At 47.6% G+C, this 18,442-nt stretch overlaps 2 protein-coding genes across 5 annotated transcripts; one reads left to right on the top strand and one right to left on the bottom strand.

Annotated features, from left to right (window-relative positions):
- Nucleotides 1-4,804: 4,804 nt before the first annotated feature.
- Nucleotides 4,805-9,185, top strand: LOC131085078 (uncharacterized). Its single transcript, XM_058026889.1, has 4 exons — nucleotides 4,805-4,836; nucleotides 5,365-7,231; nucleotides 7,913-8,010; nucleotides 8,146-9,185. Exons 2-4 carry the CDS (start codon nucleotides 7,182-7,184, stop codon nucleotides 8,358-8,360), a joined length of 363 nt encoding a protein of 120 aa, XP_057882872.1. The 5' UTR covers nucleotides 4,805-4,836; nucleotides 5,365-7,181; the 3' UTR covers nucleotides 8,361-9,185.
- Nucleotides 9,186-9,285: 100 nt separating this feature from the next.
- GSTZ1 (glutathione S-transferase zeta 1) lies at nucleotides 9,286-18,397 on the bottom strand. 4 transcript variants are annotated; one of them, XM_058026888.1, is made up of 9 exons: nucleotides 18,310-18,397; nucleotides 15,276-15,323; nucleotides 14,661-14,728; nucleotides 13,764-13,844; nucleotides 13,188-13,313; nucleotides 12,544-12,619; nucleotides 11,705-11,757; nucleotides 10,396-10,445; nucleotides 9,286-9,644 (listed from the first exon to the last, which is right to left on the bottom strand). In XM_058026888.1, exons 1-9 carry the CDS (start codon nucleotides 18,395-18,397, stop codon nucleotides 9,518-9,520), a joined length of 717 nt encoding a protein of 238 aa, XP_057882871.1. In that variant the 3' UTR covers nucleotides 9,286-9,517. The 4 variants fall into 4 exon arrangements, with proteins under 4 accessions (XP_057882871.1, XP_057882868.1, XP_057882869.1 ...); XM_058026885.1 differs by having other exon boundaries at nucleotides 15,276-15,327; nucleotides 18,310-18,371; XM_058026886.1 differs by lacking the exon at nucleotides 18,310-18,397 and adding an exon at nucleotides 15,857-15,953 and having other exon boundaries at nucleotides 15,276-15,327.
- Nucleotides 18,398-18,442: the final 45 nt, after the last annotated feature.

The raw sequence follows: 18,442 nt of genomic DNA, 5'->3' as shown, positions 1-18,442 counted from the left end.
CAGAAGAGAAGCCTCAGGGTAGACTTCCCACTCTCTACAGCTACCTGAAAGGAGGTTGTAGGCAAGTAGGAATTGGCCTCCTAACCCAGGCAGCCAGTGACAGGACAAGAGGACATAGTCTCAAGCTGTGCTAGGGCAGGTTTAGGTTGGACATTAGAAGGAATTTCTTCACAGAAAGGGTGATTATATACTGGAATGGACTGCACGGGGAGGTGGTGGAGTCACCATCCTTGGAGCTGTCTAAGGAAGGACTGGATGTGTAGTGCCCATGTCTAGTTGACATGCTGAAGTTCGGTCACTGGCTCTTCTCGATGATCTCAGAGATCTTTTCCAACCAAATTAATTCTGTGATTCTACAGAGGCTGATTTGGTACGAGGCAAGGCTAGTCCCGGATTCGGAGGGCCTGAGCAGCGGGCCCTAGCGCCCTGACCTCCTCTGGCCTTGGCAGGGCTGCCGCCGGCCGGGCCCCTAACGGGGACGGCCGCGCCCCGGGCGCTCCCACCGCGGGCAGGGCGGGTCCGGCCGGGCCCCTCCGCAGCTGTGGGGCCGGGCCGGGCCGGGGGATGCCGGGGCCGCCCCCGCCGCGCCGCGCTGCTCAAATTGCGGCCCCGGCAGCCCGGGCCGTTCGCCAGGGGCCATGCTGCGCGCCCGCCGCCGGGGCTGGCCGGGGCCCGCGGGCAGCGCCCGGCACGGCGGCCTCGCCTTCTACGTGCTGTGGGCTCTGCGGGAGCCGCCGCGGCGGCTCGGCAGGTGCGGCCCGGCCCCGCTCCGGCGCTGTGCGGGTGCGGCCGGGCCCTGTCGGGGCTGGGCTCCCCACGGGCCGGGCACCCCCACGCCGTGCTTTGGCCCGCTCTGGAAACGCCGCTGCCCGCGTCGCTGAGCTGCTCCAGCCCCTGGCGGCTCTCCCTTCCCACCGATTATCTCCTTCCCTGCATCCTTGCATGGTTTCATCTTTAAATGACACAAGCCCTCTGCTTTCACCCTTTCCCAGCATAAAAGCGTTTTCAGAAGTTTTCATATAATTTTTTCTCCTTTTATTTTACTCCTCGATTACTATTTCTTGCTTTTCTTCCCTCCCCTTTGCAGCCATTCCAGCCAGATGGCTTTCCAGGCTTGGCTTCCCCTGCCATTGCCGAAGCAGCTGGTGGTGTTCGGGCTGGGCGACTGGAGCTGTTACTCTGCGGACACGAGCATCGCCGTGGATGTGCTGGTGTCCTCAGGCATTGCCCCACAGCGGGTCGGCAGGCTGGAGCCCACCCGCAGGTCACAGCAGGAGGGGCATCCTAGAAAAGCTTTCTGATCTCTGGTGCTGCCTGGTTCTGCTGCTGTTAACCAAATCCTGCTGGTCCTCCACCATGGTGTTTCCCTCTAGTGGTGGTTCCTTTTGGCTGCTTTCAGGACTGGATCTCTTATGGCTTTGGGCTGTTATCATCTAGTATGGGAGCAGGAATTTTGTCCTGGTCAGTGTCACTTGTGGGTTGAAAAGCCATGGTCCCTTGTGCAGGTCTCTGGTGTGGGAAGGCGACTGGAGAACAGATCTTTTCATGGCCTCGTTGAAAGAGATGGACAAAGGCAACCCTGTGAGGCTTGTTCTGACTGTCAATGGACAGGTAAAAGAACTGACACTCCTCTCTTCCTGTCCAGGGTCCCCAATGCCACTTCTCAGCCCCAGAATCTCCTTTTTTGCTCTCCTTTTCCTTCTCTACTACTCCAAAGTAGAGCTGACATACATGAATCTGTTAATGCATGTCTGTGCTGAGCCTGAAAGCTCTGTGATGATCCAGGCCTATCCTCTGAACACAGTTTTGCCAGAACACCTTGTGTGTGGCAGGAGACAGGCAGCCAACAGCTGTTCACTTCCAGTCTCACTCTCTCCTGGGTCTTTGGCACTTACATAGTTGTTTTACCTTGAGCTGAAGCCACTGGATTTAGCATCTTATAGTGCCTGGCTTTTCTTCTCCTTGCTTGTTTTGTTGGTGTGGGAGATGAAAGGCAGATTATTCATTGCAGAGAATCTGTCCCTTGCAGGACATGATTTTGCTCATCCTTTGTGTGGCTGGAGGATAACGTGCTAAGGGTTCTGTTGCTGTTTCTGCTGCAGCTGCTCCGAGGTGTCTCCAGCAGTACACCTGTCCATCCCTTCCTTGTACCAGAGACCAGCCAGTCACCAGTGCTTCCAGCAGATGATAGGACCCTTGGCCAGGACCTGGAGGATCCTACTGAGGTATGGCTATTTTGGAGTCACTTTTCACTTTTTTCTTAGTGTCTTCTCCCTCACCAGTAGTGATTCAGTTCATGTCTAGCTGAAACATTTGCTGCTGGTTTTTTTGGTGGAGATATGGATAAGCAAGTTCTGGAGCCAAAGTTTCTCTTTGTGCTGAAGAAAGATATATTCTCCATTGAAATGCCTTTTTAAGTGTTGAATATAGTAATCCTTGGTGGGATGGTCAACCAGCCCCTTCATTCCTAGTACAGATAGGCTTCTTGCCCTTCCATGTTTTAGCTGTGCCCAGCAGCCAGCAGTCTGAAAGCTGACTACAGCACAGAGCAGCAGATAGCTGCACTGCTCAGCATCTGTTTGGCAGCTAATGCTGATGTCATGTTCACCCTTAAAGCTCAATGGGAAGATGAGCCTAAGCACAGTTACCACATCTGTGGCCCAGTAAGATGCAATTCACAGCAGCCTCAGGTATCTTTCTTTGGGGCTGATTTGGCTGGGGCTCATGTCACAGGTTAAGAGTCAGAGCTCAGAGGTGGCTGCCAGAGCATCCAGGGCTGTGAAGGAGGACATCCGGCCACCGCTGAGGACCATGGTGGTACCCTGTGCTCTGAAGCCCCCAGCTGGAAAGGTGGAATCCAATGAGGCCTGGAAGAAAAGTCCTGACCAAGGAACACCACCAAGAGTGCACTCCAAAAAGCCCAGAAAGGTTTTATTTGAACCCGCAGCATCTGAGAGAGATCTTGATGAAGAAGGTAATTCTGGTAGCTTCCAACTTTATTTTACAGATCTTGTCTGAATGATCTATCAATGCTGCTGGGCTGCACCTTCCCATTCCATTTCTCTATGTACCTCCAAGGCATGATGGGCTTGTATGTCTGGCTTTGAAATACTAAGAATGCATTTTATTTATTTAGCTGCTCAATGAGTTTTTGCCTGCTGGGAAAAGGCTAGAAATGGAACATGGGGTATAACATCTTAGTGCCACCACTTTTTACTCTGACATAATGCCTATGTTTTCATACAAGTAAAAGTCTTTTATAAACTAAGGCAAATATTGTACCCCTGCTAATAGCATACCACTTGGTGCATGGAAGACACTGGTTATTATTATAGTATAGAGAATATGAAAAGGAAAATAAATAAATAAATAAATATGTAATTAGTGTAATTGCACTAGCTTTTGAGTAGTGAGAAGGTAACTGCCAAAGGGTTTGGAAACAAAACCTTAGGCTTCTGGAGTGGAAATTCCAAGTCAACTCCTGAGTATGACCAAGTTTACGTGTAAAGGTTTGGCTATAACTTAGTGGTTCCCATAAGAAATTACTTATTAGGACTTGCCTTGCTTGTCATAAAGGCAAATATAGCTTCATCATAAAGTTTTTTCTGCTGCAGGCAGTGTGAGAAGGGGGGAAATGATCTATCAGAGGGGTAAAATGCAAAGGTGACAGTATTTGGCAGTCAGAGGAAGTGTGCCCTGCTCTTACCTGTTTTCTTCAGATGAGACTTAATTCATGATTCTTGGTCTTGCACCTTGTTTGTTGCAGTGAGGTAGCTTTGTGCTGGAGGTTGGAGGAAGGAAGGTCAAAGGGCTCTTACACAGTGGAGCTGAGCACTTTTCACAGTATGTCTGCTGGCTGCTTTATGGGGCCATCTCTGTGTTCCCTCTGCAGATCTGGCAGTGAAGGAGTTGGAAGGTGAGGATTTGGTTCCTAGACCCTGGTTTGTCTTATCAGTCACTTAGTGATGATATTTCTTCCCTTCAACATCAGAAGCCTCCCATGTTTCATCCTGTATCTCCCCAGTGATCAAGAATAACAAGTAGGTCATGTGTATATACTGTTCCTCTTCATGTAATTGCCATCAGTGCTTCCAGTACTGTCAGGCTCTCAAATATGTTTCTTTAGCCCCTCTGAATCTCAGGCACACCTCTGGGTACATAGCTCTTTGAGGAAAAAAGGTAAGATATGAAATAGACTTCGATTTTAAAAGTGTTTTTTTAGCTTGCTCAGCCAACTGCAGGGGCCTGGGAGGGGAAGGGAGGAGGAACAGAGCAGTACAAGGAATACCTCTGGAAGCAGCTCCAGGCTTCTGATTGTTCTGTCTTAGGCACTGATGAGCTGTCCCTGGGTAGCCCTCCCTCACGAGGAGTGGTGCAGGGTGGGTAGCACAAGTGAGACACCCACTTCTGGAGGTGGGGTAGTAAATGGTGACATCCAAGCCTGTCTGAAGTGGCAGCCTGAATGCATCCTACATCCAGCTGCTCCTTGCTCCTGAGGTCTCTCTAAGTACAGCAATTATTCCCCCAAGCCAACTGAAAATATTCCTCAGGGAGGTATGTCTTTCTCCCCTGCAGAGGACAGGGAGCAGGGGCCCTTGTCTTATCTTTTTCCCCCTGTGGGCATTCAGGAGGCTTGTTCTCCCCAGCAGGGAAGGGAGGCAGCTGAGGATGTGCTGTCTGACTGCTCACAGGCCTGTGCTCTTCCCTCCCCAGGCAGTCCCAGCCCTCGGTGGTGCCATGCCATGTGCCTCAGTGACCTGGGGACAGCTGTTCTCATTGGTGGAGAAGGTGTCAATCAACAGTCCTGCAGGGATGCTCTCTGGAAGCTGGAAATTGGTGGGGACTTTAGACTTTGAAAAGCAATGGGGACAGTGGGACTCAAGGATAGCTCATGCAGATGGGAGGGGGTACTTGGGCATCTGTGCATATAGAGGGGACAGCAAAGGCATCACATCTGGCGTGTCACCAGGCGGAGCTGACAGCATAGAGTGCCTTATGAGATTCTGGGATTATACTTGAGAGCACTCTAGGAGCTAAGGTACAAGGTCTGGAAAGAGTTGGAATTTTAAGGGGTAAAAGCAACAGTGCAGTTTGCAGTCTGTGTGTGGTAACTGGTGGAAAAGTGTGAGATAGAATTCCAGCGCCTTGTGTCTTTCTGCACCTCACTGGTCTTCTCTTTCACCTTGCTCTTCCCCATCATTCCTTACAGAAACCATTCTGTATGAGTTCCCTCTAGCTCCAAATCAAAGGAGAGGAGGAAGCAAAGGGAGCAACATTTTGAGTAAAGATTTTATGGCATATTCTTTAAATCTAGAGCGATCAAGGACATTTTTGAACTCTTACACTGTGTCTGCTGTTCCACAGACAGTGATTTATGGCTTCCAGTGGATCTCCAGCTACAGAATGCCATGCCATTGTGCTTGCATGGTCACACAGCCACCTATGACCCTGACACCAAGCGGATCTACATCTTTGGTGGCATAAGGGAGGACAAAGACTACAGCAGCATTTACATTCTGGACACAGTCACCTGGAAATGGCTCTTTGTGGCCGTGAGTACTGCATCTCTTCCAAGACAAAAGTGCAGGAGGAGTGGCAGGTTCTGCCTGAATGTGACAGTCCATGTGCACGTGTCCTTAGTCCAGTGGTCTTGGTCCACTGTTGGTGCAGGCTGTCTGAGGTGCCTAGCTGGGTTTGACAGGTATTAGGAGGCTGTGTTGAAAAGCCACATGCTGAACAGAAACCAGGAGCTGTGCCTACAGTGAATGAAGCAATGGGAAAAAATTGCTGCTGCAGAGGGCTCTGCCTGACTAAGCTCAATGGTGGGAGGTACTGTACAAGTAGTGGAGGGAAATGGCCTCTCATTTTATATGGTGTAATTGAGGGCAGCACCAGATGCTGAGGTGCAGAGCCAGTCTTCTCAAATCAGGAACTGCCCTGAGTACAGCAGAATTCTGAGCCCTTGTCAGCATGGGACTGTCTCTTTCCTGGTAAAGCACAAAATGGCTTTTACAGAGTAAGCCTGGATGAGATCTTTCTGTTCCCTGACATCTTCTGAGGAAGGTGTGGGAGGCTGACTTCCTTTTCTTATCAGAGCATTCTGGTGCAAAGAATGCAAAGAATGTACTGTCTGCCTGTGCAGCAAAGATCTGGCAGGGGGGCCAATAAAGTGAAAATTGAGACTTGTCAAACTCATTGCATGATGTGAGCCCCTTTCCTATAGGTCATGCAGCAAATAATGCACTTCTTGTAACAAAAATATATTCAATCTTTCTAGGCTAAAGGGAGGATACCAGTGCTCGCCTACCACAGTGCAACTATCTACAACAAGGAGCTCTTTGTTTTTGGAGGAACTTTCCCCAGAAAGGCATCGCTGGCAGTTGCACCCTGCAGCAATATGCTCTATGTCTTCAATCCAGAGCATGAAATTTGGTATCAGCCCATTTCAGAAGGGGAGAAGCCTCTTCCTAGGCTTGGGTGAGAGTGCTTTAATTCCAGCTATCCAAAATAGTTCAGGAAACCTCTACTTATCTTCCCCCCCACACCAGTGTGATTTCTTAAATATTAGGTGATTGCTCTCCACCATGTATTCTTTAAGGTAGGGCTGTGTTTAGAGCAATGGGATTTTCAGTACCTCTTGTTGTGAATCCTGATGAGATTTTGTCCCAGGTGTAGACTGAAGCTGTGGCAGCCCAGTAGAAGAGGCCAAGGCTAAAATGGAAGTTTTGGGAACTTGCTGAAGATGTTTTATTAATTTGCTTGCTCTCTGCCCAGGCATTCAGCTACCCTATTGAAAAACAAGCTGGTGATTTTTGGGGGTCAGAGGACTTCTGTCTACCTCAGTGACATGCACATTCTGGATCTGGGTAAGAAAGTCTGAGCCTTGAGAAGGTCTGTTCCAAGACAGGTACTTGGGAGTGAGGTGTGCTCAATGGGAAAATAGCAAGAGCATTATACAAACTCCTGTCTAGGCAATGGAGATGAAAAACTAGGGGTTAAAAAAAAACCTTTCTGGGGCAATAAGGGAGGGGAAGAAGAAAAAACAATGCTTTTTTGGAAGAAGTTGGGTAACAGATAAGGCAGAGGCACTGTTGATGTGGCAGAGTATCTAAGTTTTTGTCTAGTTATGAGGCTGAGGTTTTTGGACGTTTCACCTGCCTTTTCTCTGTCTGTCAGGTTTCATGGAGTACACATCAGTCCCCCTCCTGGCAGGACAGCCTTCTGCACGTAGGTAAGACTCTCTTGCAGACCCAGGAGCTATCTTCTGTCATTTCTCTTTGAAGCCAGGTTTAAACAGTACTTGTAATCAGACCCAGCTGCATATCTCTGTTCCACTAGTCAAAATACAGTGGATCTTCTCTCCACTGTGGGGCCAGGAGTTCCTGTGCTGTTGGTGCCTGTATGGTGTGCAGGGATATTCCGTAGTCTCCCTGGAAATCTCTCTTTCAGGCTAGGGTAAGGTTTCTGCTGTGTGCTAGTAAACTGTATGGCCTGCTGTTTGGTCTTCACAGTGCCTGGACAGGTGTTGTGCCACACAGAGGAAGAAGCTCCTGTACCAGGACTATGTTGTTCCTAAAGGGACAGAATTGCTCACTAGAACAATGATCTAAATCTGTGCAGAGCCTAGCTACCCTGCTACCTCACCCCACAGAGCAGAGCATAGGAGTTTTGATAGCTCCTTCTGAGATAATGAATTGCTATTCAGGCCTGATTGTGGCCTGACCTGCAGAGGCAAACATCTCTCTTTTAGGGTTATTCTGCAAGTCAGGGTAGAGAGAAGCAGAAGTCAACTTTGTTCCTGCAGCTTAAGCCCCCAACCTCCTAATCAAGTTGCCAATCCCTGCCCATTGCTGACTGAGGCCATCCCAGCAGGTTTTGTTGCAGTCACCTTTTGACTTTGCTTTGGTCACAGCTTTCATGCAGCTCTGGCTGTGTCGGACCAGAAGGTTCTGATCAGTGGAGGCTGCAATGCCAGAGGAGCCTTGCAAGATGCCTTTGTCTTCCACCTAGGTGAGTGACTCTCCTGCACTGTTTTGATAGCTCTGGGGCTGCAGTGGTGTTTCTGAACACTTAGCCTAGTCCATTTGTGTCATCCCTTGCACTAGGAATGGGCTTGTCAGTATTGATATCCCCTTTCCACTTCAGACACTCTTTCATGGAGCACAGTGATCCACCATGACCTCTGCTCTGTTCCCCGAGCTGGCCACACACTGCTTGACCTGACTCCTGCCCACGTGATGGATATGGACAAGGAGAACAAAGGGGAGCAGAAGCTGCACACGGTGTTGGTCTTTGGGGGCTCCAACAGTGCTGGGACCTTTTATAACAGCACCCTCAAGATCCAGCTGGACCTAGGGTAATGCATGATTCACAGAATGAGCCTGAACAGCAAGGCTCTGCACCAGCCTAGATACAGACATGGATGGCAATAAATGAGTCCAAGCAACTTGGCAGGTATCTGTATGTAGGTGAATGGCACCTTGGTACAAGAGACTGTGGGTCCATAAGGTCTGAATGCCATGGGTATTGTTTTCCTAGGGTACCTGTATACAGTATCTGGGCTCAGGTGCCAAAACATTCAGTGGGATCTGAGCTGACTCTGCACAAGAACACAGACAAAGGTTATGGGTTCCTTTTTTGCCCTACAGGTTTTTAGCTGGAATTCCCAGGGTGCTTTCAGCTTTGTGGGTGACTTAGGTGTTTGGTTTCATTTGGGATGAGTGAGATGGTATTTATTGCTGCTATTTTACAGTAAAAACACAGGCATGGTTCTGGTTTGGAGGGAATCTGGGGTGGGATTTCCTTGGGCAACAGTCTGCAGCTGAAGGCCAGGAAACCACCTAGAGCAGTATCTGAGGATGAGAAAAAGAAGAGAACATAATTTTCATTGTAGGGAAGAGAGCTGGTTGTGCCTTGCTGTCTAAGGCACCATCACCTAGCTTTGCTCTAGGCAGACCTTTCATAAAATCCATGTGACGGCTCTTATTATTGCAAGGGGTGACAGAGCCGCCAACTTGGCTCTTTCAAGACCCCAACAAGGGTTAAGCTATCTTCCAGCAGAGATTAGATCTGATTGTTTATATCCAAGGAGCTGATGACTGTGCTGTGGCTCTGAGGCAGCTCCAAGGATAAGCACACTGTGTACACTCATTCCCTGATGCTCTTTCTGTAGATGGTGGGAAGAAGTAGCCCCTGTGGGGAATATAGAATTGACTCAATGCCTCACAGTTGTTTGTGGTCACATTCCCCAGCGCAAAGCCATACAGAGGGAACTTCTGATCATTATGGATACTTCTGCTTTAATCTGCTTCATGGAGATAGACTGCATAGAAAAAAACTAGTAGCTGCCCGTATTCCAGCACAGGCATAGCTCCTGTAAGTCATCCACACTATTTCCAGGTCCTCTGTCCTTCCCACTCAGATGAAAGGGAAGGCACTGGCACTAAAGTCATACTCAGCCTGTAGGTGTTGTCTTCTTTATCATGGCAGCTTTGTAGATGTAATGAGCAGAAAGGCTTCAAGCTCGCAGCTCTGCAGGAGTATCTGGCTGCCGGGAAGGGTGGCTTGTTTTGAAGGCCTCTAACTCCAAGAGAGCTTTATTTATTCTGGTTATTGTGGGATATGGACCCATGTCCACTTTGAATCTGTAAAAGGAAAAGAATTTGTGAAGTACTAGGAGTTGGAGAGGCAGTGCAGCAGTGAGCAGAAGTGCAGAGCAGTGTGATAGGCCTGCCTAGTATGGGAGAATCTCACAGGCATGTACACTAACAGAAAAGGTTCATCCTTGTAGGTTCACAAATAAATGCTACAGAGATTAATTAGTGCCTGGAGAGGTTGTAAAGTTTCCTTCTCTAGAGATACTCAAAACCAAGCTGGATGCAATCCTGTGCCACTTCCTCTAGCAGGGAAATTGGACTGGGTGACCTCCAGAATTCCCTTCCAACCCAAATGATTCTGCGATTGTGTGATTTTTCACCAGATTTTTACATAATGTGCAGTACAAGGTAGGAAGACCCTGCTTTTCCTGGGAATCATGCAGCCTACTTGTATGGGTTTAAGGCTTTATTTAAAGTCTGATTAATCTCTTCTTCCTGTGTGCAGTGTAAGAATAAAGGAAACAGGTACAGAGAACATGGAGTGTGGGCAACCTCAGCTTTTCTAAGGCCATAGATCAGGTTTCCCCAGGGGCCTCTAAAAGGAGACCACAATTCATTACTTCCAAAAGACACAGTATTTATGAAGTAGGAAAATTTGTAGAGAGAAGAAACAGAGGTGGATAGGGCAGGGAGGAGGGATACTTTCTAACAGGCATAAGGAGCAGCAGAAGGTAAGCTCTACCTTAAGCCCAGCATAAGTAGGTGTGTTGAAGAATATCTCAAACTCAGCCTTAATTACCTTTCAGCATTGGCAACTTGAGGCACTAAACACAGATCAGCCATGGAAACCTGCAAATATAGCAGAGAAAAGAGGTTAGAATAACTCACAGCCTGTCCCCTCACACTTCCCAGTGGTGGCAGACTTTAAGACCAGGACAGGAATTATTTTATCAGCCAGTACAGAGGAGTTGTCATGATGATCTAATTATTTAATTCAGCATTAATACTACAGCAACAGTACAAGAAAAAGAACTTCATTGCAGTTACTAGGAGAAGCCATAAGCTTTTAGGGAGCTTTATATTTACCAGCTGATCATTATGACCTCAAGGACACTGTGCTTCTATGGCAACTACCTTTAAGCAAACACATCTGCTGGCAAGCTGCAGAGGGAGGTGATGGAGGGAGAGGGGTGTTTGCATGGCTGGAAAAAGTTAAATAAATTTTGCTTGTTTGCACTGCAGGAATATAAAGCAGGTCCTGCCAATGTCAAGACTTGATATGTGATAGGGCCTCTGTACACAGGCTCAGAGACTTGCAATCTGAAAGGAAGACTTAATGGCAGTGCTGCTGGCTGCCTGTCTGCACAGACAGAGGCAGCTGCTCCCACCCTGCTCCCCAGGTCACAAGGCCCTGGGTGCCTCTCAAAGCACATGTTATTCTCCAACATTAGATCTTGTAAGTAGCCTTTGCCTACCAAGGGCTCCATAAGGCTGCTGCTATACAATTCTCTGCATCCCACAATAATGCAGGAGCCTTCCTTTTTTCTAAGGCTTTTATAGGGAAGATCTTTTGCCTGGCAGCAGAACTAATAAATGGAAAAGGCCTCTAGTTTGGTAAGGGTCAGAACAGCTTTCATGTGAGCTCTGTGAAATCTGTCCATGTTAAAACTGGATGATCAGAGCAGAAAAATACAAGTTGGTTACAGGTTCCATAGAGCAGAGCTAAGAACTGAACCAAGTTTCTTGAGCCAAGCTTTGTCTGTATGACAGGACATGTTGAAGTCCAAATCCCATAAAGATGAAATTATAGATCATCTTTTTCCACATCCTCTAGTACCAACCAGATCCTAGATACAGCTGCAGAATCTGGCCACCAGCAGGTTATAGGCAGGGACAAGTAAACATCTCCATAACTCTCTGCCAGTCAGTAATGGCCTAACTAGCATCCATGCAGCTGTTCTTTGTTATGGTGAAGGCACTACATGTAATTCTAGGCACTGGATGGGGTTGTACTCTTGTCTCCTCAACTAATTTTCTTTCCTCATTTAGGGGAAGATACTGGGCTTTTCAGTCCTGCAGTAGCACACAGGGCTCTCTCAGATACTTACTTCATCCCCCACACAGTAGCGTCCAGCAGTGCTCTGCAGAATCTGCTCCAGTGCTGTTAAGAGAGGTGGTACACTGGAATGAGTCAATTGAAAGGGACACCAAAAACTTTCTAGACTGGGAATTAAGTACAAGGGCATCTTAACCCTGAGCAGAGTATGAAAAAGGAGTATTTTGGGAGAAACTAGAAGGAACGGAAATCTTATGGGAGTCTTTAGGGTTCTTCAGCTTTTTTGGACCCACGGTGCTTTCAGCTGCTTTAGACAATGCACTTGAAATACTAGGAGATTAATGTAGACATACATGATTGGGGAGGGGAAAAATGCAAAGGTTCAGTCAGTTTGTGTCTGTCAGGAAACAAAGATGGGCTTGTCATTGTGGCACATGGGGGAAAGGATTTGGAGGGAACCAAAAGCACTTTATTTCTCTCAAAAAGGCAAAGAAATACTCTGCTAATTGCTAAACTCTGTGGGAGTTTGCTATTAGGTGTCCAATTACAAAAACCTATCTATGTATATGAAGTACTTTAGAAGTGCTGTGAGCCCTGGTGCTTCAGAATGAATCAACTGCTGCAATGTGCAGGATGGTATCAGGTTCCCCTCTTCCATGTGCAGCAGTGGAAGTGTTCTGGGCACATCTTTCCTCTGAGATTCTGGGGAGCTACCAGTCCTGGACAAGTGACTCTGGGCAGGGAGAGCACTGTCTCTGCCAGCAAGGCAGGACCCCAGCACACCAGCCTAGGCATATCTGTGGTTCTACTTGAAAAAGATGAGTAGAATGCCAGGGTGTAGCATTTTGTAAGGTCAGGTGAAATACTGATCATTTTGGATGTGGGATGTACCTTGAAAACCAGACATGATACAGTTCTGAGCCCATTCCATTTTTTTCTCCCCCATTTGTTTCAGGACATTCAGGTTCTGTGAAGACAAAGCAATCTCTAGGTTAGATAACTACTGTTGGCTGGATCTTACCCACTTCGTCATTCAGTGGAGGAGAGGGGAGATGAGGGGTTGCCAAGGGTGGACTCCTGAGTTCAGAGGTTGTCTGAACTCAGTTGCCAAGGCTGGCCTGTGTTCACTTGGTTGGGTCAGCCCTGACCTCACCTGCACTGAATCATGCACCCTGCTGTATCCTTCTCTTGGCACTACCCTTCTGTAACAGTTGCCAGGCTATCCCTTTGCCTCTTCCCTTTCAGCTGCTCAATTATCTTCTCCCTAAAACATCCTAGACTCAGCAGTAAAACCATATGGATTCAGCTCTTTCTGGAAAGAACCCTCGGATGCTGTAGTATTTGCTGTATTGGAAATACAGTATTGGTGCCATTGATCTCTAGATCAGGCAGAGATTAAGCAGATTTTATCTGCTAGCACACCAGTCTGAAATTCTGCCACCTGGTTGGCTGGCAACAATTTAAGGAGACTGAGAATTTCAGAGACAGAAATCCTTTCTGATTTTCTCACTTGCATGGATCTGACATGGCAGTACCTGGAGTGGCTGAATGCCAGAGGCAATGTGATCAGCGATCATTCTGACTTTGGCTCTCTTCTTTGGATCTTGGGGCAGGAGCCTGGGGTTAGGATGTGTCTCTTCTAGGTAATTAATTATAGCTAGCTGTAATGAACAAAGAGATAATGGGAGGTTATTGCAGAGCCGAGGAAAACTTCACATCCTGGACACCTGGGAAAGGGGAGCTGATCCAAGACAATGCAACAGCTTTTGAATGCAGTTTGTTACCAACCCAAAGAACAGAATAACCCCTGTGACATCTGCCTGTGACCTTGTCATTTCATCCAGCTGTAATTTCAGGCAAACCATGGAACAGCCATCGAAGTCAGATTACAAACTGCTTAGTGAAAGGTGGAGAATTGAACTTTAATCCTTGACAGTAGTTTCCCATCAGGGAATATGTGCTATTTCTGTTCCCAAGTGGGACCATAAATGCCACCTCTTTTCCCATGTATAGGTGAGAGCTCTGGGGAAAAAGATGGGATAAAGCTATCCCATTCAGATTGGGCAGCAGGCTGGAGTGAAAGGTTAACAGGGATGTGACTCATAACTCACCGACTGAGAAAGGGTGATGCCATCAATTTTCAAGGCTGGGACTTGCTGCATTGGATTCAGTGCCTTGAATTCAGCAGAAAACTGTGGAAACAAACCTGAAATTACTCTACAGCAATAAGAAATTCTTCTTCCTTGTTTTCTTCTCCCAGAACCCAGTTACCAATTTTTTTTTCGTTCTTCTTTTTCTCTCTACCTTAATATTAATCTTTGCAGTAAATTATGCTGTACTATTAGCCTACTAAGCTCTCACTAGGGCACTAGGGATCACTGCATCCTGGCCCAGACTGCATTATCTCTTGATAAAGCACCACTGCAATGCCCAGTGGTACTGCATCAGTGCCACCATTACTGTCCCAGTTGTCCAACTCTTCCTAGCCCATACCAGCCCATTGAGCCCATGGTACCACGAGGTGCACAACTCCCTCCTATGGATCCCCAAGCAAGGCCTCAGTGAAGATCTCTTTTGGGAAGCCACCTCTTCCTTTTGCAGACCCTTTTCAGCCTCCTGCAATATATTTTAGCATCTCTCGGACATCCCTGCCTCCCTGCATCTTCTGTTGCTAATTGAATCAGGCTGAGTCTGTTTAAAGTGTGGGGCAGCTTCTCTGAAGTCTGTGCTTGAGATATATTTAGTTGTATCATGGTAAGCAAAAGATCTTCAGCCTTAGGGACTCAGTCACAAATGTCTGAGAGAGGAAAAAGCCTCTAGTCTCCTGCAGTCATATTCTCCTCCTGTCTCACATGGCAGGGAATACTGCCTGAAAGCAACTATTAATTACAAAGAAATGGTGAGGAATTCAATAACTTTGTCTGTGAACTTTCTAGTGCTAATCTCAAGTCTCCTAATGATCCCCAAGTTCAGTACCCTGGAGAGAGCAGTGGTATTTTTATCCTTACCTGCTGTCCTCCATCCTTAATGAGGTTCACTGGGACCAGGTCATAAGAAATTCCTTTCAGAGCCAGTGCTAGGGAGAGCAGAGTGTACAGCTTCAGATAGCTACACTGGGACCAGTTTCATTGGTAATGGGCTCAGGAGAATGTTAGCATCTACATTTGGAAAAATGACCCTCACAGTGCTCTGGCACACGAAGGACCAAAGTACTAAAGAGCAGTCCTGCCAAAACCACTGCATTTTTCAAAATAAGCTTTGCAACTCTTTGCAGCACAGCCCTTTCTGATTCAGCTTATAGAGGGCAGGACCATGTGCTCAGCTTTAAAACCTTTCTGTCTCAGTCTCAGTACAAGACCATTCCCAACCCTGCTTAGCTGTCATGACCTGGGCAGGCCAGAGTCTGAGGTAGTATCATGAAGCCCTCTTATCCGTTCCCCTCTATTCCACCTGCTGCAGGTAAGATGTTCTCTTCCCCACCCTCCCCATGGGGAGATGCCTCACTGTTCCAGGCTCATGCTTGCTGACCTCTCTGTTAATAAGTGATTGATTAATTGGGCAAGTGAAGGGGAGGATGCTGCAATACTGAGACAAAAAAAGAAGAGATGAACACTGGTTCTTACCGATTCGCACTCTCCAAGAACAGGAACTTCGGAAATAGCTGTAAAGTACTGGCTGGGGAGAGAAAGATAAAAGGTTATATGCTGGGAGCACCAGGGTATTGAATGTAAGGAAAAGAATGCATGAGCAGAAGGCATTTCAGGGACTCAAAGGGGAGAGCAATGTTTGGAGGAGTGGGCTCCTTTCTGAAAGTAACTGTTCCTGATTTGGGCATACAGGTAGCATCACTGTCTCTCATAATAGCCTTCTCATTATCCAGTTGCACCTGATGTTTCCAGCAATGCAGAAATGAGCTTGAAATTAGTCCCTGTAAAGCTTCCCTCTTTGTCCCTATCCAATATTGCTAACTTCTGTCCCATCTTAGATTTCTGAAACAATTTCTGTACTGATTGTGCCAAGCACCTGGGTATTTGTATGATATGAAATAGGTTTTGCAGCCATGCAGGCAAAAGCCAGATTTCTTTCCAAACAATAAAATTTTCTGCTGTTTGAGATGAAAGCCATGAAGACAGACAATTCATCTCTACCTGAACTATGAGACTAAGGCAGCCTTCCCAGATGCTTCTACCCTGTCCAAACTCACCTTTTCAGATGCCATGGAAAATGTGTGCAGTTGCCTCCACGAAATAAAAACAACCTCTGTGTTTTCCCTTTTAACTCAGCTGGCATGGGGAAAGGCTTCTCTCTTAAAACCAATAAGGACTTTGCCCCCAGTTTGTGCCCAGGACACAAAAACCAGCCAATTGGATTCAATCCTGAGTCGCTGCAGTCACCCTCTCCCAGCCCTGATATCAAAACCATTAACAAGATTTAAGCTTGGAAGCACATTTGGGAACCATTCTTATTTCCATAGCTTTTCATCCAGAAATAAATAAGGTGTCTGGAGAGCCTCACAAGCTGTCACCAGTTGCCAATGCAGAAATCTAACCCTGGAGAACAAAAAATTAAAACCAAAGCTGCATGCAGAATTTATTTTTCACTAGGGAATGATTGCTAGCTCTGGGAATGGGCTGCCTTTGCAGGAAGATTCCATTGTGTGCTCCTGTAGCTCCCCTCCCACCAGTATTGGCCAGTACAGGGGATTTTCTACATTGCAGATATGGGAGAAAGCTGCTACTCTGGCCTCAGACCAACTCCGTGTAAAATAAAAGACTGCACTTTTTTTTTGTGTCAGAGCTTTTTCTTTCCACACAGGAAATTGGTATCCCTGTATGTCTCTAAATAAACCTGTAATCATGTTTCTCCTTGCTTACACAGATCTCATGGCACGCCATAGGTCTCTCTGTCTCTACCCACCCAAAATGCATAGAAGATTTCTCAGAGACTTAGCAGCAAGACAAAAGAATGCACAGATATGCTCAATTATAGTCTGTCAACAGAACACCAGAGACACTGGTGATCTCTGTGCTCCAATCCTCTTTGTATAGTTCATGCTTCTCTTACAGTTTGGCTCAAATAACTTCAAATGAGGTATGTCTTTCACTAAATTACTCAGATTTATAAGTGAGGAGGAAAGAGATGGAAACGCTGGTAACACTTAAGTGGATAAAATATTTACTAATTTTCTAAAATTCTCCCTGGATCAGGCCATTAGAAATATCAGCTATGTTCATTTTTCAAATGTCTAGCCTGGTGAGTTTCAGGGAAAGAAACAGAAACTATGGCTTCAAAAGAGAAAATAGAGCAGTCATGAGATACTAATTTTACTTGCATTTCCTGAGGACCTTGCTAATGATTTTTTGGCTCAGAAATTCATGTCCTTCACTATGTCTATTTTGGACTCTGGCCTCTCAGCCAGCAGAGACATTTCTCTTGATTCTCTCTGCAGTTCTTTTTGGGTTTTACAGCCCATGCTATCATTTTGAATAAACTGTGCTATGCTAATTGCATTGCTCTATAATTTCAAGGCCCTGGGGATTTCATCAAAAAGAGCATGGAAACCAACCCATCGTTCAGCTGGGAACTGTCTCCAGAGGCTGGGGCATGGAGTGATCTCTTGAGTTCATGCTGTTTTGCTCCTAGCAGCAGGGCAGATCACAGGCAAAAATAATCAGCTAAGACTACAGACAACAGAAATGTTTTGTCCTTAGTGGACAGATCCCAGAGCGACACTGTCAGCATTTCCTCTGAGGAAATGCTGAGTATGGTCCAGGGAGGTCTCAGGAAAGAATTTCCTGCATTTTCAACCCCGTGGGATAAAATCCCCAAACGCTGCAGTTTAGCCTGGTTGAGCTGGGATGATGCAGGAGGACAGAGTTTGCTTGATGTCTACTGAGAGTTCTGGTTTGGTTCTGTTTTCATTTCTGGCAATCAGTGAGGAAACTTTGGGCTTAAATACCAGTCCAGAGTAAAAATTTGGGAAACACACTTCCCTGTTGTGAAAGACAGAAGAAACGCCCCTAACTTTGTATGTGGACCTCTTACGTTTTCTGTCTTCTTCAGAGTAGTACGGTCTACTCTGGGTATCACCTCTTTCCAGGCGAAATATGGGATGCACTTGGAAAGGCCAAATCTCTCACCTTTCCTGAGACCCACCAAGCCCAGCAGCCTGCACACACGCACTGCTCCTTGGGGGCTGCCCTAGGGGACACCTCGGTGCCCGAAAGGCACAGCTTGTCCTCTGCTGGGTTCAAATGGAAAGCAGAAAGAACAGATTTGCTCCTAAATTCTCAGTAACTCTTCAGCAGCAATTGGTGTGAACAGTGCACGCCAATAAAATATACTAAGTAAGGAGCACGGCTAAAAGCACCAGCACACTGAATCATTTTATTTAGCACGGGGTTAAATTCCTTGCTTTCCACTGCGACAGACACACGGGTGCCGGCCAGGGCGGCGGGGGCGCGCTCCTCCCGGGACCCGCCGTCCCGGCCTTCCCGGGGCACCACAAGCCACAACCGGCGACGAGGCCGAACCGAGCGAGGCCCGGGCCGGCCGAAGGCGGAGAGCCGCCGCCCCAAGCCCCGCTCCCACCGGCCGTCCATCGCCCCCCCGCTCCCCTCCCGCCCGCGGGGAGAGCGCGGAGCCAGCTCCGCGTACCTTGGCGGCGGCGGCGGCGGCGCTCATCGCCGTCCCGGCCCGCGCTCAGGGCTCGGCGGCTGCGGGCACCGCACGGCCGGGACTGCATCCCCCGGCGTGCCCCGCGCCCCGCCGCACTCCGGCCCAGCATGCG

Source organism: Melospiza georgiana, chromosome 6, assembly GCF_028018845.1.
Source record: "Melospiza georgiana isolate bMelGeo1 chromosome 6, bMelGeo1.pri, whole genome shotgun sequence".
Classification (NCBI taxonomy): Eukaryota; Metazoa; Chordata; class Aves; order Passeriformes; family Passerellidae; genus Melospiza; species Melospiza georgiana.
The sequence above is the reverse complement of the archived record's forward strand: the minus strand, read 5'-3'. Positions and strand labels throughout refer to the sequence as shown.

Excerpts from the sequence above, each read along its gene's own strand:
- GSTZ1 (XM_058026888.1), bottom strand. The coding sequence starts at position 18,397 with ATGCAGTCCCGGCCGTGCGGTGCCCGCAGCCGCCGAGCCCTGAGCGCG. Across the intron at positions 13,845-14,660 it reads TTAAGGATGGAGGACAGCAG|TTTTCTGCTGAATTCAAGGC; the intron begins GTAAGGATAAAA and ends TTGTTTCCACAG. Across the intron at positions 9,645-10,395 it reads CAAGTTGCCAATGCTGAAAG|ATTCAAAGTGGACATGGGTC; the intron begins GTAATTAAGGCT and ends TTCCTTTTACAG.
- LOC131085078 (XM_058026889.1), top strand. The coding sequence starts at position 7,182 with ATGGAGTACACATCAGTCCCCCTCCTGGCAGGACAGCCTTCTGCACGT. Across the intron at positions 7,232-7,912 it reads GGACAGCCTTCTGCACGTAG|CTTTCATGCAGCTCTGGCTG; the intron begins GTAAGACTCTCT and ends CTTTGGTCACAG. Across the intron at positions 8,011-8,145 it reads TGCCTTTGTCTTCCACCTAG|ACACTCTTTCATGGAGCACA; the intron begins GTGAGTGACTCT and ends TTTCCACTTCAG.